Genomic DNA, 24,262 nt, shown 5'->3' on the forward strand with positions numbered 1-24,262 from the left:
CCAGTCAGTAGGATCTTTTCTTTACATGTTCCTATAGAAAAGCCATGTAGACATCTGCTCTTCATAATGAATCCAGACAGCATATACTTCTATTACAGATTTCAGCTTAGTTTAAAAAAAATAAAAACATACATGCTTGATTGGTAGAAACCTAGAGGAATAAGAACAAAATGTACAGTATGGGAAGTCCAAGTGAGGGCAGGGAGATGCTGCTTAGAAAAGGCTTGTGACACTAAGGATGGTTACTTACTGTAGTAAGATAAAAGATGCACAGATGTATTTGTAAATGCCAAGCACAGTTACATCAACATTTATTTTCTAAATTAGAAGAATGTACCCTAAACTGAAGGAAAAATTACAAATCCATTTAAAATTCAACTCAGGCAAATAAATCCACTTATGTCTTCCTCCTGTATTTCAAGGAATCAACAAAATTCAAGCATTTAAAGATGCTTTTAATGTAATTAGCAAAGCATGTACGTGTGTCTTTTCACCTCTCAAGTAGAGGCCGTGCATCTGCCCTGCACTGACTCACCTAGTGCCTCAGGCATTCATGCATCTAGTGTGCAGCCAGCTTTGAAGCTCACTGAGAGGTACTAAGTGCGATAGCAAAATACAGTCTGGGCCAGGTGGTGGAAGGTTGGAGGAATGAGGACAAAAGCAGCCATGCGTGGATAGAAGAGGGCTGTCACTGGACTGGGAGGCACGCAGAGGTCAGATGTTGGATAGAGGTCCCTACTTGCAAGGGACCTCCAGAGCTGAAAACCATGTTACAGGTAAACCACATTTGGCCAAACTGGTGCTTAAATAAGAGCTGTCAAGTCCTTGTTCCGTTCTGTAGGAGTTATTCGTGTTCCACTGTTTTCCTAAATCACTGCTCTCTGGAAACGTGAAGCAAAGTATGAACTTACCATTAAACACCAGGGGAATGATAAAACCTTCCCCTAGAGCAGTCACTTTACACCCTTCCCAGCTTGGGGCCCTCCAATGTTTCTCCATATACACCTCCACACCTCAGCCTGCTGGCAGTGACAGAACAACCACACTCCACAAACTTAAAAGCACTCAGAAGGACTGACTGAGCCACTGCCGTTCTGCTGTAACATCACCGAAGGGCCCACTTCCCAGGAAAAGGTTGGGCTGGGTTAGGTTATGTTGGGACACGTTGGGTGAGACAGCTTCTGGCGGTTGCAAACAAGGAAGGATCACGAGATAGGTTTTTCTGCATGTGTTCAAATACAGATCAGGACACAGTCATCCTTCATTTGTCCTCCTTCTGGCAGGTTAAGCAGAGCATACAAACTATGCCGTTTTCACTCTGGGACAGTTCTGCATGCAAAAAAAATGAAAATAAAAAAAAGGGTGCTGCCATTTTCCACGTCTACTACCCTGAGGCTCAGGGAAGAGGCCCTGAACACCACATGGGAACACATTCCTTGCATCACCTGGACAGCAGCTTTCCAGATGTTCTTATCTTTGGGACCAGCTCCACAAATGGCACACAAGGGATCAAGAAGGAAGGAAGTGCAAACTGCTCTGGTGCCAACCAGCATGCTGCCCAGTGCCTGCTGCCCCACCGGTATGTAGGTTGCTGGTGAGTGTTTGCCTATGAGCCCATCTGCTTGTCTTTTACTGCTCTGCTGTGCTCACAATTAGCCCACACTTTGGTAATTGACCTAAATAAGCCTGTTTCATTCTAATTCATCCCATGCTTTAGATTTTGAGAGAACAGTAATTAAGGAGAATAACAGTGCAAATACCTTCTGCAAAATCAAAGGAGAGCAAAGCCTGGTTGGAGCTAGTCTTGCTGATGGTCAGCAAGCTGACAGTGCAGAGCAGCACTCTGCCAGGTGAATACTCAATTCCAGCTGCATTTCCTTGTGAAGAAAGGCAACAAATTACAGTAAACTCCTAAAATCTCATTCTGTTTAACCTCAGGCTCCTTGACACAGCCTGAGAGCCTGGTTTCCTGTATAACGCACCTTAGCTTGAAGAATTCACTGTGCAGAATGAAGTATAACCTTCCCACCACCCGTAGCAGCACCACAAACCTCGCATGGCAGTTTCCCTCAGGACACAGTATAGTAATACAAGTCAAGTGGAAGAGAAGTGAAACACAAAACTCATGAAACAATTCTGTCAACGAGAGCAGGCAAGGGAATGACCCCCCTTAGGACAAGGACACACACACGCACACAACTGTCCCCTTCCTTTAGGGCAGACAGTTTATAGAGGTGACATCAAACAAGAAGGGGTTAGCAGCAGTATTTGTGTGGGTAAGCCTGTGGCTGCCTGGCAATTTCCATTGCCAACATGCAACACTGTTCTGATGAGGGTTGCTTTTCCTATAAGCAGCGCAGTGTGGCTCAAATGCCAGATACAACAAAATGCAGCCAATCGGTGATCTGGCAAGATGAGTGACTGAAAGAGAGGGGAATAGAGAAATAGGCCCAGATCTTAAGCTCATAGGAGATGGTCTTCAGGTGTCATGCGATAGTAGATACAAGAGAGCTCAGGGCAGCTGTGTGGCTGGAGCTGGTGTGCTTGTGAGCAATAAGGTTCAAAAACCCAGCAGAGAAAGAAACCCAAACAGAAGAGAAATTCCTCATTTGGATAGAATCAAGGTGGGGAAAGAGACGTTATGTCAAAGATGCAGCAAACCCACACAGCTACTCCCAGCATGACAGGAAGGCAGGAAGGTGGCAGCAGCAGGCTGGCTAAGTCCCCCAGGTATGCGGTGCAGCCCCCATATGTTGGGGTTTTCAGGTCTGGCTGGAGAAAGCATGGAGCAACCCAGCTTGGTCTGACAGCTGCCCTGGGCCTGAGCAGGAGGCTGAGCTGCACATCTCCAGAGGTTGCTCACTTCCACTTGAATTTTCCTGTCAGCTCACAAGTGCCTACAATTCGACATAACGATAAGGCAGCTACTGAAATTGCCATGACAACAAACTGGGTTTATGCTGGCTGTTGCAGCTTCCTGCAAAGAGAGTCTCAAGAGAGATGTTCACAAAACCCGATGAGATTAATAGAAGTAGACTCATCTGAGCTCTGCTTTCAACGTGATGAAAAAATTAATGTTACCAGCTTGTTTCACAGCTCATTTCTGCTTGTGTTATTTATTTTATTTAAGAGTAAGGGAAAGAAATTACATGCAAACTTGTGAAAAGAAGACAAGTGCATCCACCCCCTCAGGTAGACAATCAAAATGGCTCCAGCTGGTACACCCTGCATGGGGAAAGATGGCCATGCCACTATCACAACCGACAGCACACAGCTGACCGCAGCCAGCCCCGTGCTGAAAAACCTATTCCTTAAATACTCACCCTGTCATCCTCTGAAGTAAAAACACGAGGCAAAACGTCACCAGTGCTCTGGGCCCTGGATACGGTTGCACCGATGCCTCTCCAGTCAGGCTGTGCTGTCCCCGATGCTCATGGCAAACCCCATGCCAGCCAGGGACGCGGCCCCTGGGTCCCAGAACCCCCTTGACCAGGAGCAGCTGCTGGCTCAAGGCCATCTTTGTAGGTCGCTGACGCTGTCGGCTGGCTTTACAACTTTGGCAGCAGTGCCTCTGTTCCCCGCCCTAAGAAAATCAAGTTTTCTTCCAAACATGAATGTGCCCCTTGTAAGCTGATCTGCAATATAATTATTTTCTCCCTTGCTCAGCAAAGTTTGCAAAACTGGACGTTTTCCCTGTCAAAGTCAGACAATGAGGCCTTGTCTGCGCTGGAGCACGGTAGTAAACAATTCCCACTGTGGCTGCCACCAGTTCAGCTCTCCTGATGGGAGCAGTTTATTGGGAACTCTTCCTGGAGCCTAAGCCTCATGGTGCAAGCAGATAGCTCCAGTGTCAGAGCCACAAAACTTTTGTGGGGTGCAACTGCAGGAAGGAGATTTTTTTTTTATTGCCTCAGACATCCAAAAGCTGAGGAAGCAAATTTCAAGCTCCACAAAGCGGTCTTGAGCTGAAAGTCTGCTTGCCTCATTTGTTAAAAGTAAAGAGTCATCATAACCGAGTGGTGAAAATGCCAGCTGAGGAAAAGGAGCTAATCATCACCTGTTGCAAAAGTTCTGCAAGAACCTCCTTTTTCCTTCACATTTTTGCAGCCAGTCACCCGAACACAAGTTGTAACAAGATCTCATCAGACCTAAAAAGTGTCAAGATAACTAGAGCAGGAAAAACCTATCTGCTGTGTCATCAGCCTTGCACCTCACACTCACATGTGCTGGCCCAGCTGCTTTCACAAGGCAGAACTCACCTAACAGGGTTCCCAAAGCATCGATGCAAAAGGTTTGTTGGATCACATTTTACCTTGTTTTACAGCAAAGCCCAGCCCATCCCAGGAGAAGGCATCATGTCAGCCAGCTCTTTTCTAAGCACTGCACTGCCAGTTCCTGAGGCCTGGGCAGGGACCAACGGCTTCCTGATGGAGCTGTGCCCCACATGGAAGGCCTAGGGCCCTCCTGGCAGGGTGCTGCCCAGCTTCATCTGCACCCAGCAACAAGCAGCTCCCGTGGGAAGGCAGCTCTAGCATTTATCCCAATGACTCCACGCTTCATTTGACACCAAACAAAATCAGACATCAGACATTGTCACCAGCCCTTCATTTTTCCTTCAAGAGGAAAGCAATTGGGCAAAGAATGCCACAATCCTTAAAATAATCCCTGCCATGGATGCCACAAATTGATCCATGGCTGCAGATGTGAGCCAAAGCAACAGGCCCAATAGCCAGATGAGGGCAGGCATAACAGGGCGGAGGACAGAGGGTGAAGTTCTGGTTCTCGTTAGGTAAGTGTTGGGACATGGGAGAAAGGCTCCCTCAACCTTCAAGCTGGGCCACATGAAAGAATAAGATTCTGTTTTAAGCGTGTTGTCTCAAAGCAGAAAATCGGAGGAGCACCGGCCTCTGGGACTGAGAGGAGTTCCTGCAAGAGAGGCCAGGTGTCCCAGGAGCCACACTCCTCAAGCACAGCCTCCCTTTTCTGATTGCTACCATTCTAAAACAACCATAGAAACATTACAGTCCTGCAGACTGGCCAGAAGAGTTTCTTAGTCCAGCTGTTGACTAAGGAGTTAATGGAAAAGGGAAACCTCTAAAAAAGGCATACTGCTCATGTTTGTGTTGCATCTTTTTTTAGCCGCTGTTTTAATTGCCTGGCTTTAGCCCACAAGACGCAGCGAGCTGGGATGCTTGGGAGGGGCACCCCTCTGTGTTGGACAGAGGAACTACATGGGGTCAGCAGGCACGAGCCCAGCAGCACAGCACCCTCAGTCCCACCGCCCACCAGAGGGAAGTCAAAACTCACCTAGAAAAGCCTGACGCGAACATCCCCATGTCCATCTCCTCCTCCTTGGACCTGGTCCCACTCGGATGACACAGCTGAGGGGACCCAAATGCACTGAAATACTATAGTCCCCAGCACCAACCATCAGGCAGTTCTCTTTGTAAGCTCTTCCTATTGCAACTCTGATGGGATAAATGTTACATTTACCTTCCCTTTCAATTGCAAAATACATCCCTACTCCTTAAAATTAGGGATCATGGGATGAGGGCCTGAAGAGCTCTCATCAAAGCTATAAAAATTGTGCTACCTGACTATAACAACACACTTTTTATTCATTTTCTTCTCTGAGATTTGATGATCTTAGCAAACACCCAAGCAATAAGACCTTGCATCATCTTTTCTCCAGTCCATCACGTATCCTTACGTGTAATGGTTCTCTTCACTGCATTTTCTTGCCTCAGGTCTCTAAGTCAAACTTGCTAATCTGTAGATTTTTATTACTTTTTTTTTTTTTTAAGAAGATGTAACGTGTGTTATTTCCCATTTAACAGATCATAGACGGGAGGTGACAGCAGTGACAGACAGCACTTTGCAGCAGGCATTTCATCTACTTCCTCTAAAAGGTACCTCCTCTGGGGCCCTTCACCTGGGGACAGATCTTCAGACTTGTTTCCATAAAGGCAGTGGTGCTGTACAATGTCTCTAAAGCAAAGACACAGAAGATTAATGTGAACTCAGAGTTGGGGAGAGAGCGTGAAGGGCCATTCTTATGGAGACAATCTTCGACAGTTTTTCTGTGTGTGTCTGATGACCTGAAAAAAGAAGCAATGCTTGTGCTACCAGGAGTTTGGCCTCAGAGTACTGTGCTGGCTCAGGCACAGTGCTCATGTCACAAGGGCATGCCACCACTTCCCCTCCCTGCCCCTCCACATAACAAACTTTCAGAGCCACTTTCTAGTTCAGCATGATTGGTTTATTTTAGCTTTACACTTTGTCCCTCACATACAGTTATTTCATAGTCCTGTACTGTTAGTTTTCTACAAAAATATCAATTTTTCAAAAGCAGAAAAGAGGGAAAGATATATTTTAATATATAAAAGGAAAAAAGCTAAATCTGACGTTTCATTATATTCTTAAAAACATTCCAGTCTATTTACAGGTGTGTAAAAAACAAAATCTCCAGGTCTCTTGGTCTAGTAGTGAGAATGTGCGCCTTGCAGGGGTTTCCTTCTCCTGATTCTAACATCTTTTCATTTCATGTCACATTCTTGCATTATTGCCTCAAAAGACAGCATACATCACTTCGAAAAGGTTGATTCCAAACCAACAGGAGCATGAGGAAGAGAGGGAAAGAGAAAAAAAAAAAGGGAGGGGTGGGGGGTGGAAAGGGGAGCAGCATTTAAATCGGTAGCAAATTAAGTTGCAGTCAAGAGATGGTGAAACACGGAGAAGCAAGAACAGAGAGCACTTCACACACACACTTTGTTGCCCACTGCTCTACCAATGACCACCTTCTGCAGCTAAATTTGTTGTGTGTTCTTGGTTAATGTACTACATTCAGAAACCAACGTTTTTTTCCAAGCATTTTCCGTTACCTTGATACTGAACAAAACATCTACAAAAGCAGAGCACCAATTTCAGGCAACTTTTGCACGGCTTTCATGCTCCCTCTTCCTCCATCCTACAGAAAGAAGCGTGCAAAGCACACACGTTTTAAAAAGCACTCAGACAACACAATCCTGTAGTTATAAATCAGCCACGTGGGGCTGCGAGGGGATGGGGTGCAGAAAGAAGTCAGTGACTGGGATTTGGAAGGAACCTCTGCTGTTCTGGTTACTGTTTCATGCATAGGGGGGAATAAAAACACTTGGCCAAGTAAACCACCACACGTAATTAAAAAAACAACACAACTTCAGCCTATTAGAAATGCTCAGAACCAGATTCCCAGGTAAATCATTTTTATGTCTGATGTAATAAAATCACTCCAGATTTCCACTGACTTAAAACAAGGTTTAAAACCCTTAATATTAAGCAAAAAATGCATACTCACACATTAATTCCCTTTTCTAAGGCATTCAGTCACAACCGTAAGACTCTGCGTGACTCTCGGGCTGACCTATAGTCTCTCTTCCAAACAATTAATACAACACTTGTATCAAACATTTCAGTAGTAGATAAGCAAATGGCAATGAGATACACGTAACTGCTTTAAAACACATCACTTAAGAGCGGCGAGGTGAAGACACCTTATTCATACAGGCTCTGAAGTAACTTGCTTGCAAACCTAGCTATAAGGGCCCCTCTCCTTCACAGCATAATGAAAAAAATTCTAACTAAGGCCAGGAAACACCCCAGGTGCACTCCCTGGTGGGCCCAAGCACACACAGATGCAGAAGCTGCAGCTTACCCCATATGGCTGCACAGCGTGTAGAGCAAATGCTGCTCTCTAACTATGGAAGAACATCACTCAGCACCGCACAACCTGAGTGCAGAGAAGATGAGATTCCTCCTGTAGAGCCTCACCAGAGACTGGGAATTTGGGGGGGTGGGAAATACCAGCTGCTGCCAGAACAGCAAGACAGGGGGCTACACTCCTAAACATAAAGCAAAATGCACCATCTATCTTCCACGTTCCGTATCATTTCCATGGTCGTGCTTTCTGCATTCTAGGAGCAGCTCAGAAGCCCCTCAAGCGCACCTTAGCTCCTGTCAACAAACTTGACAGGAAAAGACTGTGTATACACTCATTAACAAATCATCTTTCCTAGGCTGAAAATTTCATTTTTCAAGAAAACTATGAAAACAAAAATCGTGTACAAAAATATAAATATCTTTACAGTCTGCAGGCCCTTCACCTCCAACAGAGGGACGGCGAAGAGTACCTACAGGTTATTGAGTAAGCAGTGGCAGAGAAGAATAAAAAATACATCTCATGATTCAATACTGCCCTATTTCCCTGGTAATGAGCATTTTTGTTGGCTTTTTTTTTTTCCTATACACATCTTGTGCAAACGCAGTGAGAAACCTCTGAGTACCTTTCCTGAAATCATGAAGAAATGGAAGGTTTGGAAAGCTATACACATATTTTCATATATACATTCACATATACACCTCGCTCTTTTATTTTAGGCTCCGGCAGTCCTGAAAGTGTTCTGTACTTCATGAGGAAACACCTCCTATTAACGTATCCTAGCCACCAAATGCATCTTGAAATACAACTGGAGGAATGAAGAAAAGAACTGGGAAAATGCTCCAGCTACATCAGCACTATATTTAGAGATGAAGTAAAGAGGTACCCAAATTCTTCTCTACTCTCTGAAATTTTCCCTTACAAATGCCCATACCACCAAAGGAAGAGTCACTTGGACAGGGGCGTGAAGTGAAAGTGGTGGGGCTTCAAAAAACATTTTAAGTTTACCTACTGTTCTAGTTCTAATTACAGTGGGAAATATCTTTCGCATGTACTAAGAGTCCTGTGCATAAGCTACTAGGAGTCTCTGCCAGAGCACTAGCACCAAGGAACAGAAAACACTTCACTTCAGCCCTCCACACAACCTGCAGCTTCCCTTCTACTGCTCTAGGTAACAAATCCGAGAGTAATTGCAATCTCATTTCTGCACATGCACTGTGTTCTGCAAAACACTGGGTACAATAAATGTGAACGATTCCATTTCTGCATAGATAAGTTTGCCTGGTACAAAACCAAATACACCTGATTTTTAACTCAACAACAAACAGCTGCCTGTCTACTGGGAAAAAAAAATCTCCATCAATAGCCTAAGTTTCTCAGTCCTTTTATAAACTATTTCCTTGAAGATCCTGTTTTGGAAGGAGACCACGTGCCCAGCAATGGTTTAAAGATCATCTTCCGTATTTTGTGAAGGGGAAGGAGAACTCCCAGAATACAACAGTGAGGTAAAAATACATCAACATGCTTTAGTTTCATAGCACTTATTTCTCAGTTTGGGGCCTGCCCTCAGATAAATAGTGCCGATTTCCCACAGAAAACAAAACGTTGCAGACGGGGGAGGTTGCCAAACACAGCCATTGGTTCACACTGCTCCAGATCTCCCATTCCACTCTCTGATAAAAATATACGCACACTTATTTGCCAACTGAATTTGAAGGTAGGGTCCCAGTATTACTAAGTTTTGTACCCACAGGAGCTAATGCAGGCATTGCTTTGTTATCCTGTCCTTCTTGAGCAGACACAGATGAAGTTTTTACCCCAGCGGGTGACAGTTTTGCAACTATAGGTGCCAGCAAAGGCATCACTTTAGCACTCTGCCCTTCTGAGTCCACTGGCAGACTTGCTACCTTTAAGCCAAGTGGTGCCAGCTTGGGCATGGGCCTCCACAAAGTGTCAGCATTACTAGCTTCTGGATTGGTTTTCATCTGCAGAATCGGTGGAGTCACACTAGTGGCCTCTGCCACGTTTGCTACAGTTTTATCATTCCCGCTACTGGTAATGGACAGGTTGGGAAGTGTATCCTTCATTTCAGCACCTATTACTATTTTTAGAACATCTGCTTCAGATGAAGGCTCCCTGGAGTTCTTGTCCCCCTCACTAAGATCATCATCTTCCAGGTGCAGCAAGAGAGGGCTTAAAGAGCCACCGCCCTCTGGAACCTCAGAAAGGTCTTTAAATGAGCCTCCCAGATGGCCAAACTGGAAGGAAGAACCACCTGCAGAGGTGAGATGACTGGCTGTTCCCCGGCGAGTCTCTGTGTCTCCATGGGAGAAATCTGAGCTTAGAGCACTGGGTAGCTCTGACATACCTGAAGTGTCATCGTTCAGTTGCTGATTGAGAAAAGCAATCTCATTGAGCAGCGAAGTGAGGGTCTCATCAGTGTCATCACTCTCCTCAATGCTGCTCAGTAACTCACCTGCATCCAGTTCTGCTTCCTCCATTGCAGAAGCTACTTTCCTCAATTCCATTTCTATCCTCGAATCTTTGATCTGCAGCTTGCGAAACGGCAGTTCTTTTGTTTTTAACCTTTCTCCTCCAAGATCGCCATCTTTCTTCCTGGCCTGGTTTCCTACGAGCTCACCAATGCAGAGCTTTTTGCCAAAAGACTCTGGAGGTTCCTCTGCGCACGACACATTCCGCAGCTGTGGAAAACCATCTTTATTTTCCAAGAAACCTTTTGCGGAACCTGCGGTACTTCTCCCATCTCCGTCACTGTCTCCAGAACATGGTTTGTTTTTTTCTTCTGAAAGGACGCTGTCACTCATCCTACTTTCAAGAGGCGTTACCGAAGATTTCTCTGAAGCCTGAGGACTTGCAGCTGTTGTGTTAGAGCTTTTGTTTCTGTTCGGGTTCAGACTCATGCCTTCTTCAGCAGCCAGTGATGTTACGTTAACGATCTTCGGCATCATGAATGAATCTTCACTTTCTGCAAAAACAAAGCACCGTGATCCACACTAACTGCAAGATAACTCCGAATTGCATTTCATTTGCTCACTTCCTGGAGAAAGCTGCAATTCGCACTTTAAACCACTTGCACAGTTTTGGTTAAGTGGAGATCCAAAAATAGTTTAGTTTTCAGTTTGTAGTTTGTAGAATAAAAATACTCGCCCAGTCCCTTCTGAAGGAAGGTTGGCACAAATGGAAGCAACTGCAACACTTACAGCTCTTACACCGACACACAAGGAAACATTCTAGGCCTCAATTCCTTTTAGTTTGCTGAAGGCAAGGAGAATTAGACTAAGTTAAGAAAAAGAAGGAGAAAGAAAAAAAGAAAGCTCTTGTAGTTAGTCCCTTAAAGTCCTTCTAATCTGATAAAAAAGACTTGACACTGATTTCCGTTGAAAACACAGACAACTGCATCTATTGTTACTTCTGAATAAAGAAAACCAGCTTAGCCTCATTTTTGCAAGGGTAACCTTTCCTACCTACATGCATAAAAAATTAAGAGCCTACCTGAATGGGACTCTGAAGCTGGTACTACTGCTGGGGGCACTGGGTTTCCAGCAACAGTTGACAGTGTAATGGGAATGGCAGAGTTAGTAAGAATTCCTTTTACTTGGACAGGAGCCGTTGATCCTGGCAGCTGAATCGTCACAGAAGCAATACCTTACCCAAAAAAAGGGGAATGGGAGTTGAGAGGAAACGAGATCCTTTAGATACTCAGGCAAGCCTGGAAAATAAAAGCCTTACACTGCCATGCAAGACTTCACATGGTAATAGCAACTGAAAGTGGTAGAAGATATAAATACAGATAGGTTAGGTGATAAAAGAGATCTCCAGCTTTTTCTTCTGCCTTCACTTTCTTCAGGCTTCCCATCTCCCTAACTTGGGAACAGCAAAAATTTAAAGATATTTTACTTACCTGTTGACAAACTGACCATTTGAGATAGCTATATAAAATTTCTTTTATCCAAGTAAGGGTCTACCTCACTAAATTGTAAAGAATGAAAAGCACATGACTGAACATCACGGTATATCTCCGTTAGCATGTTCTCATCTCACATGACCCTACCTGGCTGTGCTGTCACAGTACTGCTGGAAGCTCGAGGCTTTAATTCAGCCTGCAAGAGTGTGGAGGGCACAGCTGGTACCTGCCCAGCAACCAGTGGGCTCTTCAGCGTGAGCACCTGCCCCTGGGGAGTCATCACCAGGCTTGCAGCAGTCAGGGTCAGAGAGGAAGTGTTCTCTGTAAAAAAGAAACGTGCAGATCAGCAATTTATTTTGGCACAGCACCCGTAATGGCAAACGACACCCTGCAATCCAGCATCAAGCACAGGCATGCAAGAAGCTCCAGCTAGAATGCTGATTAAAAAGCTGCTACAGAAGCGACACAGGCTCCAGGAAGCCTATCTACACAGCGAGAATCTAATCCCTGCTTCCTCTTCATGCAGTCTTAATAGTCTTAACCCTCCAGTGACATTCTGATCAACTATCACATCAGTCTTGATGAAATTAAAAGGCGACTTCATTCAGTGACAAGTGCACCCTTCTTAACCCACCTGTGGCACGGCTTCCTTTTCTGGCAAGTATCAATGGCTTGCCTCTTCTACTGGTCAAAGGCACTTTGCTCACTTCTCTGGGTAGAGCAGAAGATGCTTCCTGACGCGTGCTAGCAGGTGAGGTTACAACAGATTCTGCTGGCTGAACATTTTTCTTCTTTTTTTGTGCTTCTTCAGCTTTTTGTTTGGCATACATATATTCTAGCTTCTTTAGGACAACCTCTTCTGTCTTCCCTACAGAAACACAGTTGGAAAGTTAATCTATCTTTCCAAAGACTCTTTCCAAAACTAAACACGTGAGGATGGAACTTCACATTTACCACACTGACATGATTCAACTACTTTAGAGTAGATAACCTCAGCAAGTATAACAGTAGATTTAAAACCAGAGAGCAATAGTTATGTATTTACTCCAAGTTATTTTTTTTCCTTCAGAATCATCCATACAATTTAGAACTTTTCTGCAACTTCGATAAGAAGAAATTTGCTTGGACGTGCACTAGCTCCTGCTGAACAAGTACCACTGGGAGACATCCACATCTCTGGAGAAAAACCTTCCATCTTTCCTACCGAATATGATTATCAACATTACTTGTGTGTTGTATGACATTTCTTGGACTGATGCACGCTGTTAAATAACATCTAAAAGAAAACTCGCATACAGTTAGCATTATTTAATGTTACAATTTTCATGTCAAAACTAAAGATTTTTTAAATCATGTTTTCTGTAGATGCTCTCTATTTGTTGTGAGATAAGGTGAAATAACTGCACTGACTCCCTTCCAATTCAGAGATTAAGTTCTAACATGGATGATCCTTGTGGGCCCCTTCCAGCTCAAGACATTCTGTGATTCTATGGGTCTTGAAATCCCTCAGTGTGTAGGAGCTCAGAACACACCACAATTCTGTTTTATGACAGAGCTGCCTCCTCCATCTAGACACTACAAGCTCTAGTTTTCAACAAAGCAGTAAGTGGACAGTTATTTGCAAAGTTGAGCAAAGAGTCGAGAGGTTTTGGTACCGATGCCATTAAGAATGTAACCGTGCCTACTCGCGAAGCACTGAGCACAAAAGCTGTTTCAGGAAGCAACAGTGACAGAACTCATTTTCCCCACTAAAACATACCCAATACTCAGGAACTCAGGCCTACGGCTTGCAGCATGGATATCATTCTACACTTCCTTTAGGCATTAAGGAAAACAGAAGCATTTCTTATCAGCGTGAGCATATCGCTGAGTCAGAGTGTGGTAAGTCTTTGCCTGGCATCAAGAGCCTATCTAAATTGTATGTGAACATTAAGGATTTATTCAGATCCTCCCAAGATTACTCTACTCTGACCCACAATTGAAAGTATCTTCTTTCAATTATTCCAGCTGGTTTGTATCTAAAAAACCATCCTCACCTGAAAGTGTGGAAACCTTTCGAATCAAAGTATCCTGTTTGCGAGCCAGTAAGTTCTTCTGTCCAGTAAGTTTATCTGCCTGATCAGTCAATCCCTGGATTTCATCAAAGGCCTAGAAAAATGTCAGGAAACTGATTTAAAATGAAGAACATGCAAAATTATGAAATATTTTTCCTTCCAGGAAAGCTTTATGAAATTTATTTAGACATTCTCATCATCGTGAGAAAGCAGGACTCAGAATCAGGATGTGAAGCATATCACAGAAAGCTGGCTTTCCCAAAATGCAAGCTGAAAAGTGATAAACATACTGACCACCCTCCCTCCCAAGATCTTCCATTCTAAAGAAAAGTCTTTTATCCCACCATTTCAGGGTACGGCTGACAAACACAATTATATATCTACGCCTTATGTTTTGTTTCCTGACATTTACATGATTGGGCAGTGCAAGTTTGCAGATGACACAAAGCTGAGAGGAGTGGCAGACACACATGAGTGTTCTGCTGTTAACTAGAGTGATGTTAACAGGCTGGCGAAATGGGACAGTATAAGAATCTCATGAAATTCAATGGGAAGTGCGCCTGCAGTGAACAACTCTAGGCACCAGTATATAATGGGAGTCACCCAACTGGAAAGGAGCTTTGCAGAAGCTGGAAGATCCTGGAGGTCCAACTGGACACCAAGTTAAACATAAGCCAGCAACACGCCTGCGCTGCAAAGTAGGCTAACGATATACTGTGCTGTATTATGCAAACTATTGCTAACAGGGTGGGGGGGGGGGGGGTAATCCTTTCCCTCTTCTCACCACTGGTGAGGCTACACCTGAAGTAGTGTCCAGTTTGGGCTCTTTAATACAAAAGAGGCATGGGCATATTGAAAAGGGCTACAAGATTAAGGGCATCTCTCCTATGAGGAAAGTCAGAGACTCCACAGCCCAGAAAAAGCTTGGCAGGGGATCTTATCAGTGTATACCAAAATCTGAAGGGAGGGTAGAGAAAGAAGATGAGGGTGATACAGCACAGGCTTCCCCAGAGAGGCTGTGGAGTCTCCCACCTTTAAGATCCTCAACAGATGCCTGGACACAGGGTTGAGCAACCTCCTCCAAGTGGCCCTGCTTGAGCAAGGACTGGACCAGGTGGCCTCCAGAGGTCCCTTCCAAACTCAGCTATTTGGTGATACTTTGTTCAGCTTAAAGCTTCCTCACCTAGGCTTCAAAATACTCACCTGCTTGAGAATGTAGCATTTGGACACCTTGGGAAGACTCTGCAACCCCAAAACTTTCTTCAGTTTTTCAAAGAGATCTCTCATTTTATTACGCCGCCGGCGTTCATTTGCTGTGTGCGTCTGGCGGTAATAAGCAAAAGCTTCTTCCTCAGACTTCTGCCTTCTGCCCCACATTGGAGGGTTCCGCTGGAAAAGGAACCACACGGACAGGTTTAAAGAAAGAAAGGAAACCTAACAGCAAGCAATATTCAAACACATGCTTGATTTGCAGTGCTTCAACAGACGCCTGAAGATAGCACATCATGCTACTCATCTGTTACGTCTTCAGGAAAGCTCAGTGTCAGAAGCATGAAATGTCGACCAACAAAAAATGACCAACATAATCACATCAACTCTAAGAGGAAAGATCACGAGCAGCCCTTTCTATCTGTGAACTTTCCATTTTTGCAGAATAAGGCTTCATCAGTAAGCCATAGTACTACAGCAACGTCACCCATCTGAGCCCAGAGATTGATTGTTTGTCAAAACTCCTACTAGTACATGAAAATATTGCATTAAGTACAGGACACTTATTTTTTTCCCCTGGACATTTGTATTTTGTATGATGGGTAAATATAAATAGGAACTAACAGACAAAAGACACTGTTGATATTGATCACCTCAGACATCTACCAAGAAACAGACAATGCCAAGGTCAGACTCTGATTCCAATTAATTTTGTTTGTGTCCACAAAGCTTGACAGGTAATAATTACGCTCACAGGTTTGAAGATTATTTTTGTTTACCATTATCCTTACAGTCTTTCTATTATTATATTTATTTCATGACAAAATAAATTTTAGACTTTAAGTCTAAATGTATTTTGACATCATTTCTGGGTCTGCTACAAATCTCAGTGAATCAGCAGAAAGACTCCTCAGGTTCAGCAATAATATTTCTGAACCCTCTAGCCTCAGGAGTCTGAAGACTGACTCCTGTTGCTGACTTCTGCCCACACAGGCAGAACGAGCACAAGTAAGGCTGTAATTCATCTGCTCTTCTGTTGGGCACAAAATTCCTTTAAAGGAAGGGCCTCTTGCCATAGTTTCAAGGGTAGAGGGAATAATATGCAGAGGAGGCAAGGTGCCCTGCAACCCATCTTCATCTCAGTCAAAAACATACGTACCACTCTGCTCTAACATACAAGACGTTCACCAAATTCACAACCCACCTCAAACCCCCCCCTTCCAACAGGAAGCTTTAAACCTGACTGCAGGCACAGCACTGACAGTTACCACAGACAGACAGTGAAACATGCCTTAAGGTGACCCCAATATACAGTGTAAGTTCAGAAGGACTGCCATGAGTTTAGGCTTGAAAGGCTTCTGCACTGTCTTTAACTTGCCTAAGGACATATTACCTAAGCTACTGTTTTCAGAAATCCTTTGCAGTCTATGTAATTCTACATATTGCCTTACATATTTTATGGGTGCAGTGAAAGTTATTTACACCAAAACCACAGAACCTAAGAAAACATAACAGCAAGTAAGAGGCTGATATTTCTCCTGTACAAGAAGTTGAGTAAGAAATCACTGAGAGCAGCGGCAGTCCATTTTTCTTTAATGAGATTTGGATTGCTTCCCCCTTCCCCAACATGTACTTGGTCTCTTGCATTTCATCATAAAAACACAGAAGGTAGATAAACTGCATAGAAGTTGTGCTTGAGATGAAAGTTTATCTTTAAAATGGAGATGTGATACCAAAAGGAAAGAGGAGAGCATATACCTTCGTAGGATTTTCTGAAAACTTTTCATCCGAAGAATTACGAGCATGGTATCTGGAAGAAAGGCAGAAAGTTTTTCCCAACACTGCTCATCTCATGCACTCTATCCTCATTAAGTATATTCCAACAGCCTAGAATTGCTCATTTTTATCCCCTGAAATTAACTTTTCCTTTTAACTACATGAAAGCAGAGCTTTCTCAAGGAAGTCAACTATCTTCAATGCCATCATCCTGGAAAAGAAATAGTCAGCTGTTCCAAAAGCAGTGAAAATAGCCCACAATTCAAACAACAAAATTATTTAACTATACTTCAGAGAGTAAATTAAGCCAGTGTATGTTAACTTGGGAAAGTAGTTCTACTTCATTTCAGATAGCATCCTGGCTGGTTTTTTCTTTTTTTGGAAACAGATTTAACACGGATGACGTAACAATCCCTCCCCAACCAACCCAAATCCTCACATTCGTTTCTATCCTAACACATAAAAAACCAGCTTCCTCATATATTATTTCTCAGGCATTGAAGAAAACAACAATACAAATACGAAAGAATTATTTGTACAAAATGTGACATCTACTTTTCTCACTGAAGGATCTGGAATAGCTAAGTTTCTCTCTAGGAATAAAAGCTGACCTGATTCTTTTCTTATTCTTCCAAAGATACATCTGGGAGACACGGAATAACTCCCATCAGATTTTTTTTACATTTCTATCGAGTTTTTCAAGCAGGAAGAACTAGGGATTCAACAGCTGAGAAATAGCCATGACAATCTTTACATACTTTAAGTAAACAATGTTTTCACTTTGCATTGTCGTTATAAATGCAGATGTAGCAGCAGCAGCAAAAAATAAAAACAAAAAAAAGAGGCAAGCTATCCAACCATGACAGACTACATACAAATAAGAAAAGGCTTTATTCACTGGGGGCAGTGGCCCCAAGTCAAAGCTTTCATTTATGGGATCATGGATGAAACCAATGACTACTCCTGCTTAGAAATCTACCAGCAAGAATAAACAAAACAGAAGCCTGCAAAATCATATTTAAAACCAAGGTGACCATGCTCATATTCAGTTTGCAAGAAAGTAGGTAATTTCCTAATAAATACAAGATACATAACCTCATGAACAGAATATTCACAGAGAAGTTTAAAAAACAAAAGCTAAGATACCTCAAATCTACTCTTAGTTCTGACAGCCCCATCCTCACAGACACCACGATGCACCGACGCTCAGGAAAACCTGACAAGCCTTGCTTTTTCTTACCATTACTTGAAATCTCTTGATTAATAAGTTTATTCAGTATCAGCTCAGCAATAAAATACAAGACTGTAGTGCTCTCCAAGGATGCTTACTTCTCTTTGGAAGGTCGGATATTAGCAGCTGTGGCCTTCAGACGGGCAATGTTAATCTTCTCTGAAAGCTCCTCCACGGTCTCAATGTCCACCTGCTCGTCATCCTCACTGTATTCACACGCATCCTGGAACAGTTTTTGTTTTGTTTTTTAAAAATGAGTTTCTATTTAGCAATAGAGCTCAGGCCAAAACAAGTTTCACTTCAGACTCAAAACATTGTAACAGTACGAACCTTTAGAGAATCAAACTCTTCAGCTATGCCAGCCAATAAATAGTGCTAAGCAGGCACTTCATTTTAACTGTCACCTCTAGGAATGCCTCCCACTAGCAACTCTGCAAAATTCATTTCAGCAAAATCTGTCTCTGACATTTATGCTTTTAATATTAGTCCAATAAAAAAAGCTTTCACAAGGCAGAGAGTTCCTGCCTACGTTTTCGAATGAGATTAAACTACCTTTACGACCAACTACTGTAGAATTGCTAATTAGCATTATTTTGACTTGAGTTGAAATAGTTACCACTTTGCTAAAAGTGTTTCACACCTAAGAACAACAGGAAGAACATCATGAGTCATACAGAAAACTTCTTAGACAATAAAGATTGTCATTTTTGCTCCTTCCAAGAAACTGACCTATAATTACTTGAAATATTCAGAACTCTCTCCAAAGTACTACCTGTCCACACTCCACTGACTTAGAAAACTTGATAATCATCTGTGAAGACAGAGCTAGAGGACCATTGCAGTGCTGTAACAATTAATTACAAGAGTTAAATACCAACCCCTGTGGCCATTTAGCACCAAGTTATCCCACAAAGAAAATGAGCCTTATTCAAGCATTTTTTTATTACAGCTTTCATTATTTGTTTTAGTTATTATAAAACGTGGGTTTCTTACAGGATGCGGAAATCTTCCTCCTTCTATGATAAGAAAATGTCATTATATCTGCACTCGGTGTCCCACTTGTCTCAGCTCCCTGAAGTACCCCACCTCATTCTCCTCTCTTTTGTCTTTCCTTCCTTCCCTTTGTCTTTCTTTTTGGGGAGCTGTAATCTCCTCCTTCTCTGAGCTGAGTACTTACCTGAAATAGTTAATCACAAAAACTGCTAGAGAGAAGAATATGAAAGAAGGCAATATGCAATATGGTACCAGAAGAAGGCCTCTAATAAATGCTTTGCACAGTACCAACCTCAGAGATAATCTGCAATTTCCTAGTGATAGAGCACAGTAACACTGCTGTTCTAGGAAACGCTGACAAGAAAGAAAGCATTGCATTTTCTCAAATGGCCATGGATTAGAATACAGCAATGTGATAAAAATAATAAAAAAAATAAGGGCAGCCTAAATTATCACACAAGCATAACTAACATGTTGTTAATGATGAATACTTACAATTATCACTCTCAAAATTCATACCTGTGAAGTCTGTAACTATGTTAATTGAAACATTCTCAATTTATAGCCAGGAGCAACTCTGCTGATAACTGCCTTTTTGACAGAGGAGTATGATCTCTGAGAGTCTGAGTGTGATACAGTAAAGAGTACAGTAAATTGCCACTTTTGTTCCCAAATACCCCATTAGTCTGACCACTACACACTGCCAGAGATGAGGGTTTTTCCAAGGTCTTGTTGTATAGTGATGTGGCTGTGTCAGAGCAGCTATAGAGATCAGCAACCATTGTAAAAAACCAAGCCTGCCCTCCTTTACTAAAGCCTACATTGGTAATGCAGCCTTTAGAAAGTATACAGTATGTGTATGTGCATATATATAGAAAGAGCAAACATATTTATACTGTGTAAATATAATAGATGCGTATAGTACAGATACTACATCTGCATAAGCACACACATTACTGCCTACAGAATCTTCCAACCTTTTAAGCAGAATGAAACCATGTAAGGTCCTTTATGTAAAAACTACAGACTTCTAAACTACTCACTTATGGACAGGCTGACACTTCTACCTAAATGATGAATTATCAAGAAATTACTGATGAAATAAAGGAAGGTGAATCTCAGGTAATCAGCTGTTACAGACCCAAAAAGAAAAGCATCCTTGCTTCAACAAGCTGCTATGCACACTCCCTAGCTGCCAGTCTATGCTTCTAAAACATCATATCTTTTGAAAAAGAAATCAAAAAGGGCAAGAAGAGTGAACTTAGGTGAGCAATTACTATCCCTAGAGAACAATTTCACTCTCTCTCTCAAAAATGCCATGTCAATTCCAGTATAAAGAGAGAAGCAGGGAACTAAACCAAATTCTCTTCTGACTTGAAAAGTATGGTACTGGCATCAGCAGAAGCTTAACAAACTGCTGTCACACTGTGCATAAAAGTGTGTAAAATCCTAACTGGTTGTATCTTGTAAATGCTCCACCACAAAGGAAGACTTATTAGCACTGGGATCAAGCACAGCACTGAGAAAAGGCATCATCCTTCCTAAGGAAGCTGTACGTCACTTGGAACTTGAGGGGCTGGTCAGGAGCTCCATTACCACTGCTCCACAAGACACTGCAAGAATGAAAGTCAGGAGATACCATATGCCTGTGTTGAGGGAGGCCCAACCACATATTCCCTGCAGCTGAGATCCAGAACAGTGGGACTACCGAACATGAGACCTAAGTAAGATCCTACTTCAATTCTGCTTAAATATTCTAATAGCTTACACATACTGCCTGTGATCAGTGTGCAGCTTTCCTGCATCCCTGGAAAGTGGGTCTCTTCCAGAAACTTCAAGTCCTACTGTATAATCTAACATGAACAATATCACTTATCCATACAGACAGCAACTTTTCAAGAACTTCTCACATTTATATCTACTTGTTACAGACTTTGCCAGAATCCAGCTTCATTTTTTTTTGTTTTAAATCAAGTCACTCACTTCTTAAGAAGACAGATGCATCCAAATTGATTTTAAGTCAAGTCAAAATTACATATCCATTTTCCCCACTGAAAAGCAAAGAATGATCCATTTGTACAAGATCACAAGACAGAAGAATGTAAACTTGAATCTGAAATTAAGGTTTACTGACTGGTAAAAGAGGAGGGAAGGGTAAGCAGAACAAAACAAAACACATTAGAAGTTGGAAGATACTCAAATTACACCATTTTCCCAGAAGTGGACCTTCTGTGGAGCTTCACCAGGAAACAAGAACATGTAGCACAGCTGCTTCCACAGCTTTTTCTTTTAACTCTCTATGAGCACTTCTAATTCTTTTTTGCTCTCCTTGGTCATTCATAAAACTTCCCAGGTTGCTGGAAACCTCCAAGTATCTTTTCTAGCATTCTGATTTTACCCTGTGTTTCTACATACAAGAGCTTGCATAGAGTTTCTCTTAAGAGGGTAAAGCTACGCAGGGAAGTGGGTTTCTGCAAGGTCACTCCCAAGATGCAAGGATTTAGTGGAAAAAAAAAAAGAAAACAACCACAAAATTAACTTTTACTGGAAACTTTATCATGGCAAAGCTGCTGAATGCTGACAAGCTGCCCCAGGCTAGCCAAAGGGCTGAGAGAAATTATCCAGTAGAGTTGTTTTCACAGTGAAACTTTTTACATGTTATCATACTAGAAAAATAAGAATTCAAAAACCTGAGGCATGGTGCATTTTTTCAAAGACAGAGTAACTCTGCTGACCACTAAGAACATCATATCTTTAGAAATCCTGCCTGTGGACTTACATAAGCATGGACAACACTTCTTACTTTTAAGAACAGAGGTGAAAATACTTCAGGATGCTAAGTCTTTCCTCTCTACTTTTATCTATTTTTTTCTGACTTCCCAACAATAGGAAATATATCACCATTGCATACAGTCTAAGAAGTCCACTTCTTGAGTTCTGCCACAAGATCAGCCATATCCTACACGTGCAGTAACAGTTCTCCATTGGCCAAACTGTAGCCTAGCACGACTTCTTCTCTGGTTTCAAATTCTAAAGAGTGTGTGGAAGCTTCACCTTTCTAAAGTTAGCTCTCCCGCACGTCCTGCAGTTCAGAGAACATAGAATTTCTGAGTTGAAGGGACCTTAAAGCTCAACCAGTTCCAACTCCCCCTACTGCCGCACTGTGTACCAAAACTTCTGATTTACCCAAGGAAAGCCCTCATTTCTGGATCCGCCTTATACTCTACAGCATCTGCAGATCTCACACATCGTCTGTATCAAAAGCTCAGAGCACCTTAGAGTGCTTAGATCTTTTAAAACTTTTAAAAAAATTAAAACTTAGATCACCTACAAGCATATCACTTGAGCTTATTAAACTTACAGCGCCACAAACATTTGTAATGGTTTGTTCACAGTTTAACATTTAGTTCAGATAAATAGATTGAAAACCATCAACTTTCTACAACATTCAAAGTAAAATACCTTGCCAGACACCTAGAGGCTATGTTTATACTAGCAAACTAAACAAGACTACCTGACTCTATTATCCATAGCATTAAGCTACCAGAACAACTCCTGAAATGGTCTTAGCTTAAGCCAACAAACATTCATGAACAATTCAGGCACATTTTGTGACTTATTCCAGGCCAAGCAGCCATTTAATGTACAGACACCATGTCTCTGGAGAACAAGAGTTGGAAGTTATGTCCCAGACCGCTGCACCTGAAACCGTTCAGAAAATGGGTCCTGATATTGATTAGTTTGCTTACAGTGATATACTTGAAGGCTTTATTCAAACCACCAAACCCCAGGAGATCACCACTCCTGGGCTTCTCCTGATGCAACTCAAGGTAGAACATAGAAAAGGACAAAGGTACTATCTTAAGGAGCTTGTCTTTTTCTTGAGAAGTCTACAGGAGTTTCTTAAGTACACAGAGCTGGCATGAGGCAAGATGTTCACCTGACGGGCACCAACATGCAAAATTAGGAACAAGAAAGTCACTACTGCAGTGAAAACCTCCAGAGGGAAACATAATAAAAAAGATGAACAGTAACAGTTAAAATACAGGTAAGTAGCAATCATCTTGAATCTTACTGGAGTTTTCTAGGGTTTTCTTTTAGTAGCTACTTCCTGAGTACCTAAAATCAGCCTAGATTCCAAACTAGTAGTGAAAGATCCATCAGTATTTCAGTACCAGTATTAGTGGACATGCATCCACATCTTGCTCCTGTGTTTCTTAACAGCTAAATGAAACGGCTAACATTCATGTAGTTATCTGTTCATATAAACTGACTTCAGCAGGTCTGGCAAACAACAGCAGTGCAGCCTGTCTGGTAAGCACCATGCTGATAAAAGAGCACACTCTACATGGAGCATGTTCTTGCTGCTGTTTGAGGCACTACCTGACGTCTGCAATAGAACTAAGAATTTTCAAGTACTGAAAAAGCTTGCTGAACAACCTGCTTCTGTTAGGAGTTTTTGTATTCTTTCTTTCGTAACTGTATTCCTCCCTTTTTCCCCAGTTTCTCCCCAGTAAAACTTACTACGGAGAGAATGAATAAGGCAAAACCAAGGAAGAAACATCTGCCACAACACAGCTGTCCAGCATTTCTTGACAAGCATGGGGAAAGTTAAAGAGGTCCATTACAATGGTAAGAATGCTTCTGGATAAGTAACTTCTTCCTAGAGGAGTATCTCAGCATTTTTTTTTTCCTGAACGGGATGAAAGTCTCCAATTTAAGCACCAGAAGTTGATCTCTACCTCAGATAGCTGTATTTTAGTATACTTCTCCCTTGAAACAAAATTAGCCTGTGCTTTTCTCCCCAAGGAGCAATAGAATACCTTGAAAAATCTGTCTACTCATTAACAAGGACTGGACTCAGGTATTTGTCCTACACAAAGGACTATTGCTCTGAACATACGCCCAGTACTGTGCCTTCCAAAGAACTGGCATAAATTCCAACAACTCACTGTTATGGGAATGCTACCTCTAACTAGCAGCATTTTCCGTTCAAGGAGATGTCAGCCCTGATCTGTAAACTACCCTTTAGAAATCTCCTCTAAGCTTCCCAATCATCAAATCATATTAACCACAAAACTTGAGTGTAACTCTTAAGAGTTGAGCTGCTCCAACTCTTCTGAGGTCTTTCAGGCAGAATAATCTTAGAAGCAGTGCCAAAGACACAAATGCTGAAGGCTTAACACTAACCCTCTTTCAGACTCTACTCCTGCTTCTGTTACGTGTTCTCAGGCCACTGGTGATAACTATCAGCCCACTCTTTGCAAAGGAATTTGTTTCCTCGTGAAACAGGGGAACAAGCAGCAGAACTCAGGAGCACAGGAAAGGGAATGGTGCATCAAGAAGTACAAAAGCACTTTCCTTGTTCTGTTGATCCA

The 24,262-nt window shown here is 42.4% G+C and overlaps 1 protein-coding gene across 8 annotated transcripts in view; it reads right to left on the bottom strand.

The window, feature by feature from the left end:
- Positions 1-7,257: 7,257 nt before the first annotated feature.
- MGA (MAX dimerization protein MGA) overlaps positions 7,258-24,262 on the bottom strand; it is a 52,010-nt gene continuing 35,005 nt past the window's right edge. For 3 of the 8 annotated variants that reach the window (XM_065754815.1, XM_065754821.1, XM_065754816.1), the window contains 8 exons: positions 17,990-18,114; positions 16,643-16,694; positions 14,879-15,064; positions 13,658-13,769; positions 12,256-12,489; positions 11,769-11,942; positions 11,210-11,362; positions 7,258-10,682 (listed from right to left, as the gene is read on the bottom strand). In XM_065754815.1, coding sequence (XP_065610887.1) covers positions 9,391-10,682; positions 11,210-11,362; positions 11,769-11,942; positions 12,256-12,489; positions 13,658-13,769; positions 14,879-15,064; positions 16,643-16,694; positions 17,990-18,114 — 2,328 coding nt within the window. In that variant the 3' untranslated portion in view covers positions 7,258-9,390. Of the gene's footprint in view, positions 10,683-11,209; positions 11,363-11,768; positions 11,943-12,255; positions 12,490-13,657; positions 13,770-14,878; positions 15,065-16,642; positions 16,695-17,989; positions 18,115-24,262 lie in introns of those variants that run through there. The other 5 variants (XM_065754820.1, XM_065754819.1, XM_065754817.1 and 2 more) reach the window with 5 other exon arrangements.

This window comes from Cyrtonyx montezumae, unplaced genomic scaffold (assembly GCF_038088225.1).
Source record: "Cyrtonyx montezumae isolate F1298 unplaced genomic scaffold, pur_monq_1.0 scaffold_10, whole genome shotgun sequence".
In the NCBI taxonomy this organism is placed as follows: Eukaryota; Metazoa; Chordata; class Aves; order Galliformes; family Odontophoridae; genus Cyrtonyx; species Cyrtonyx montezumae.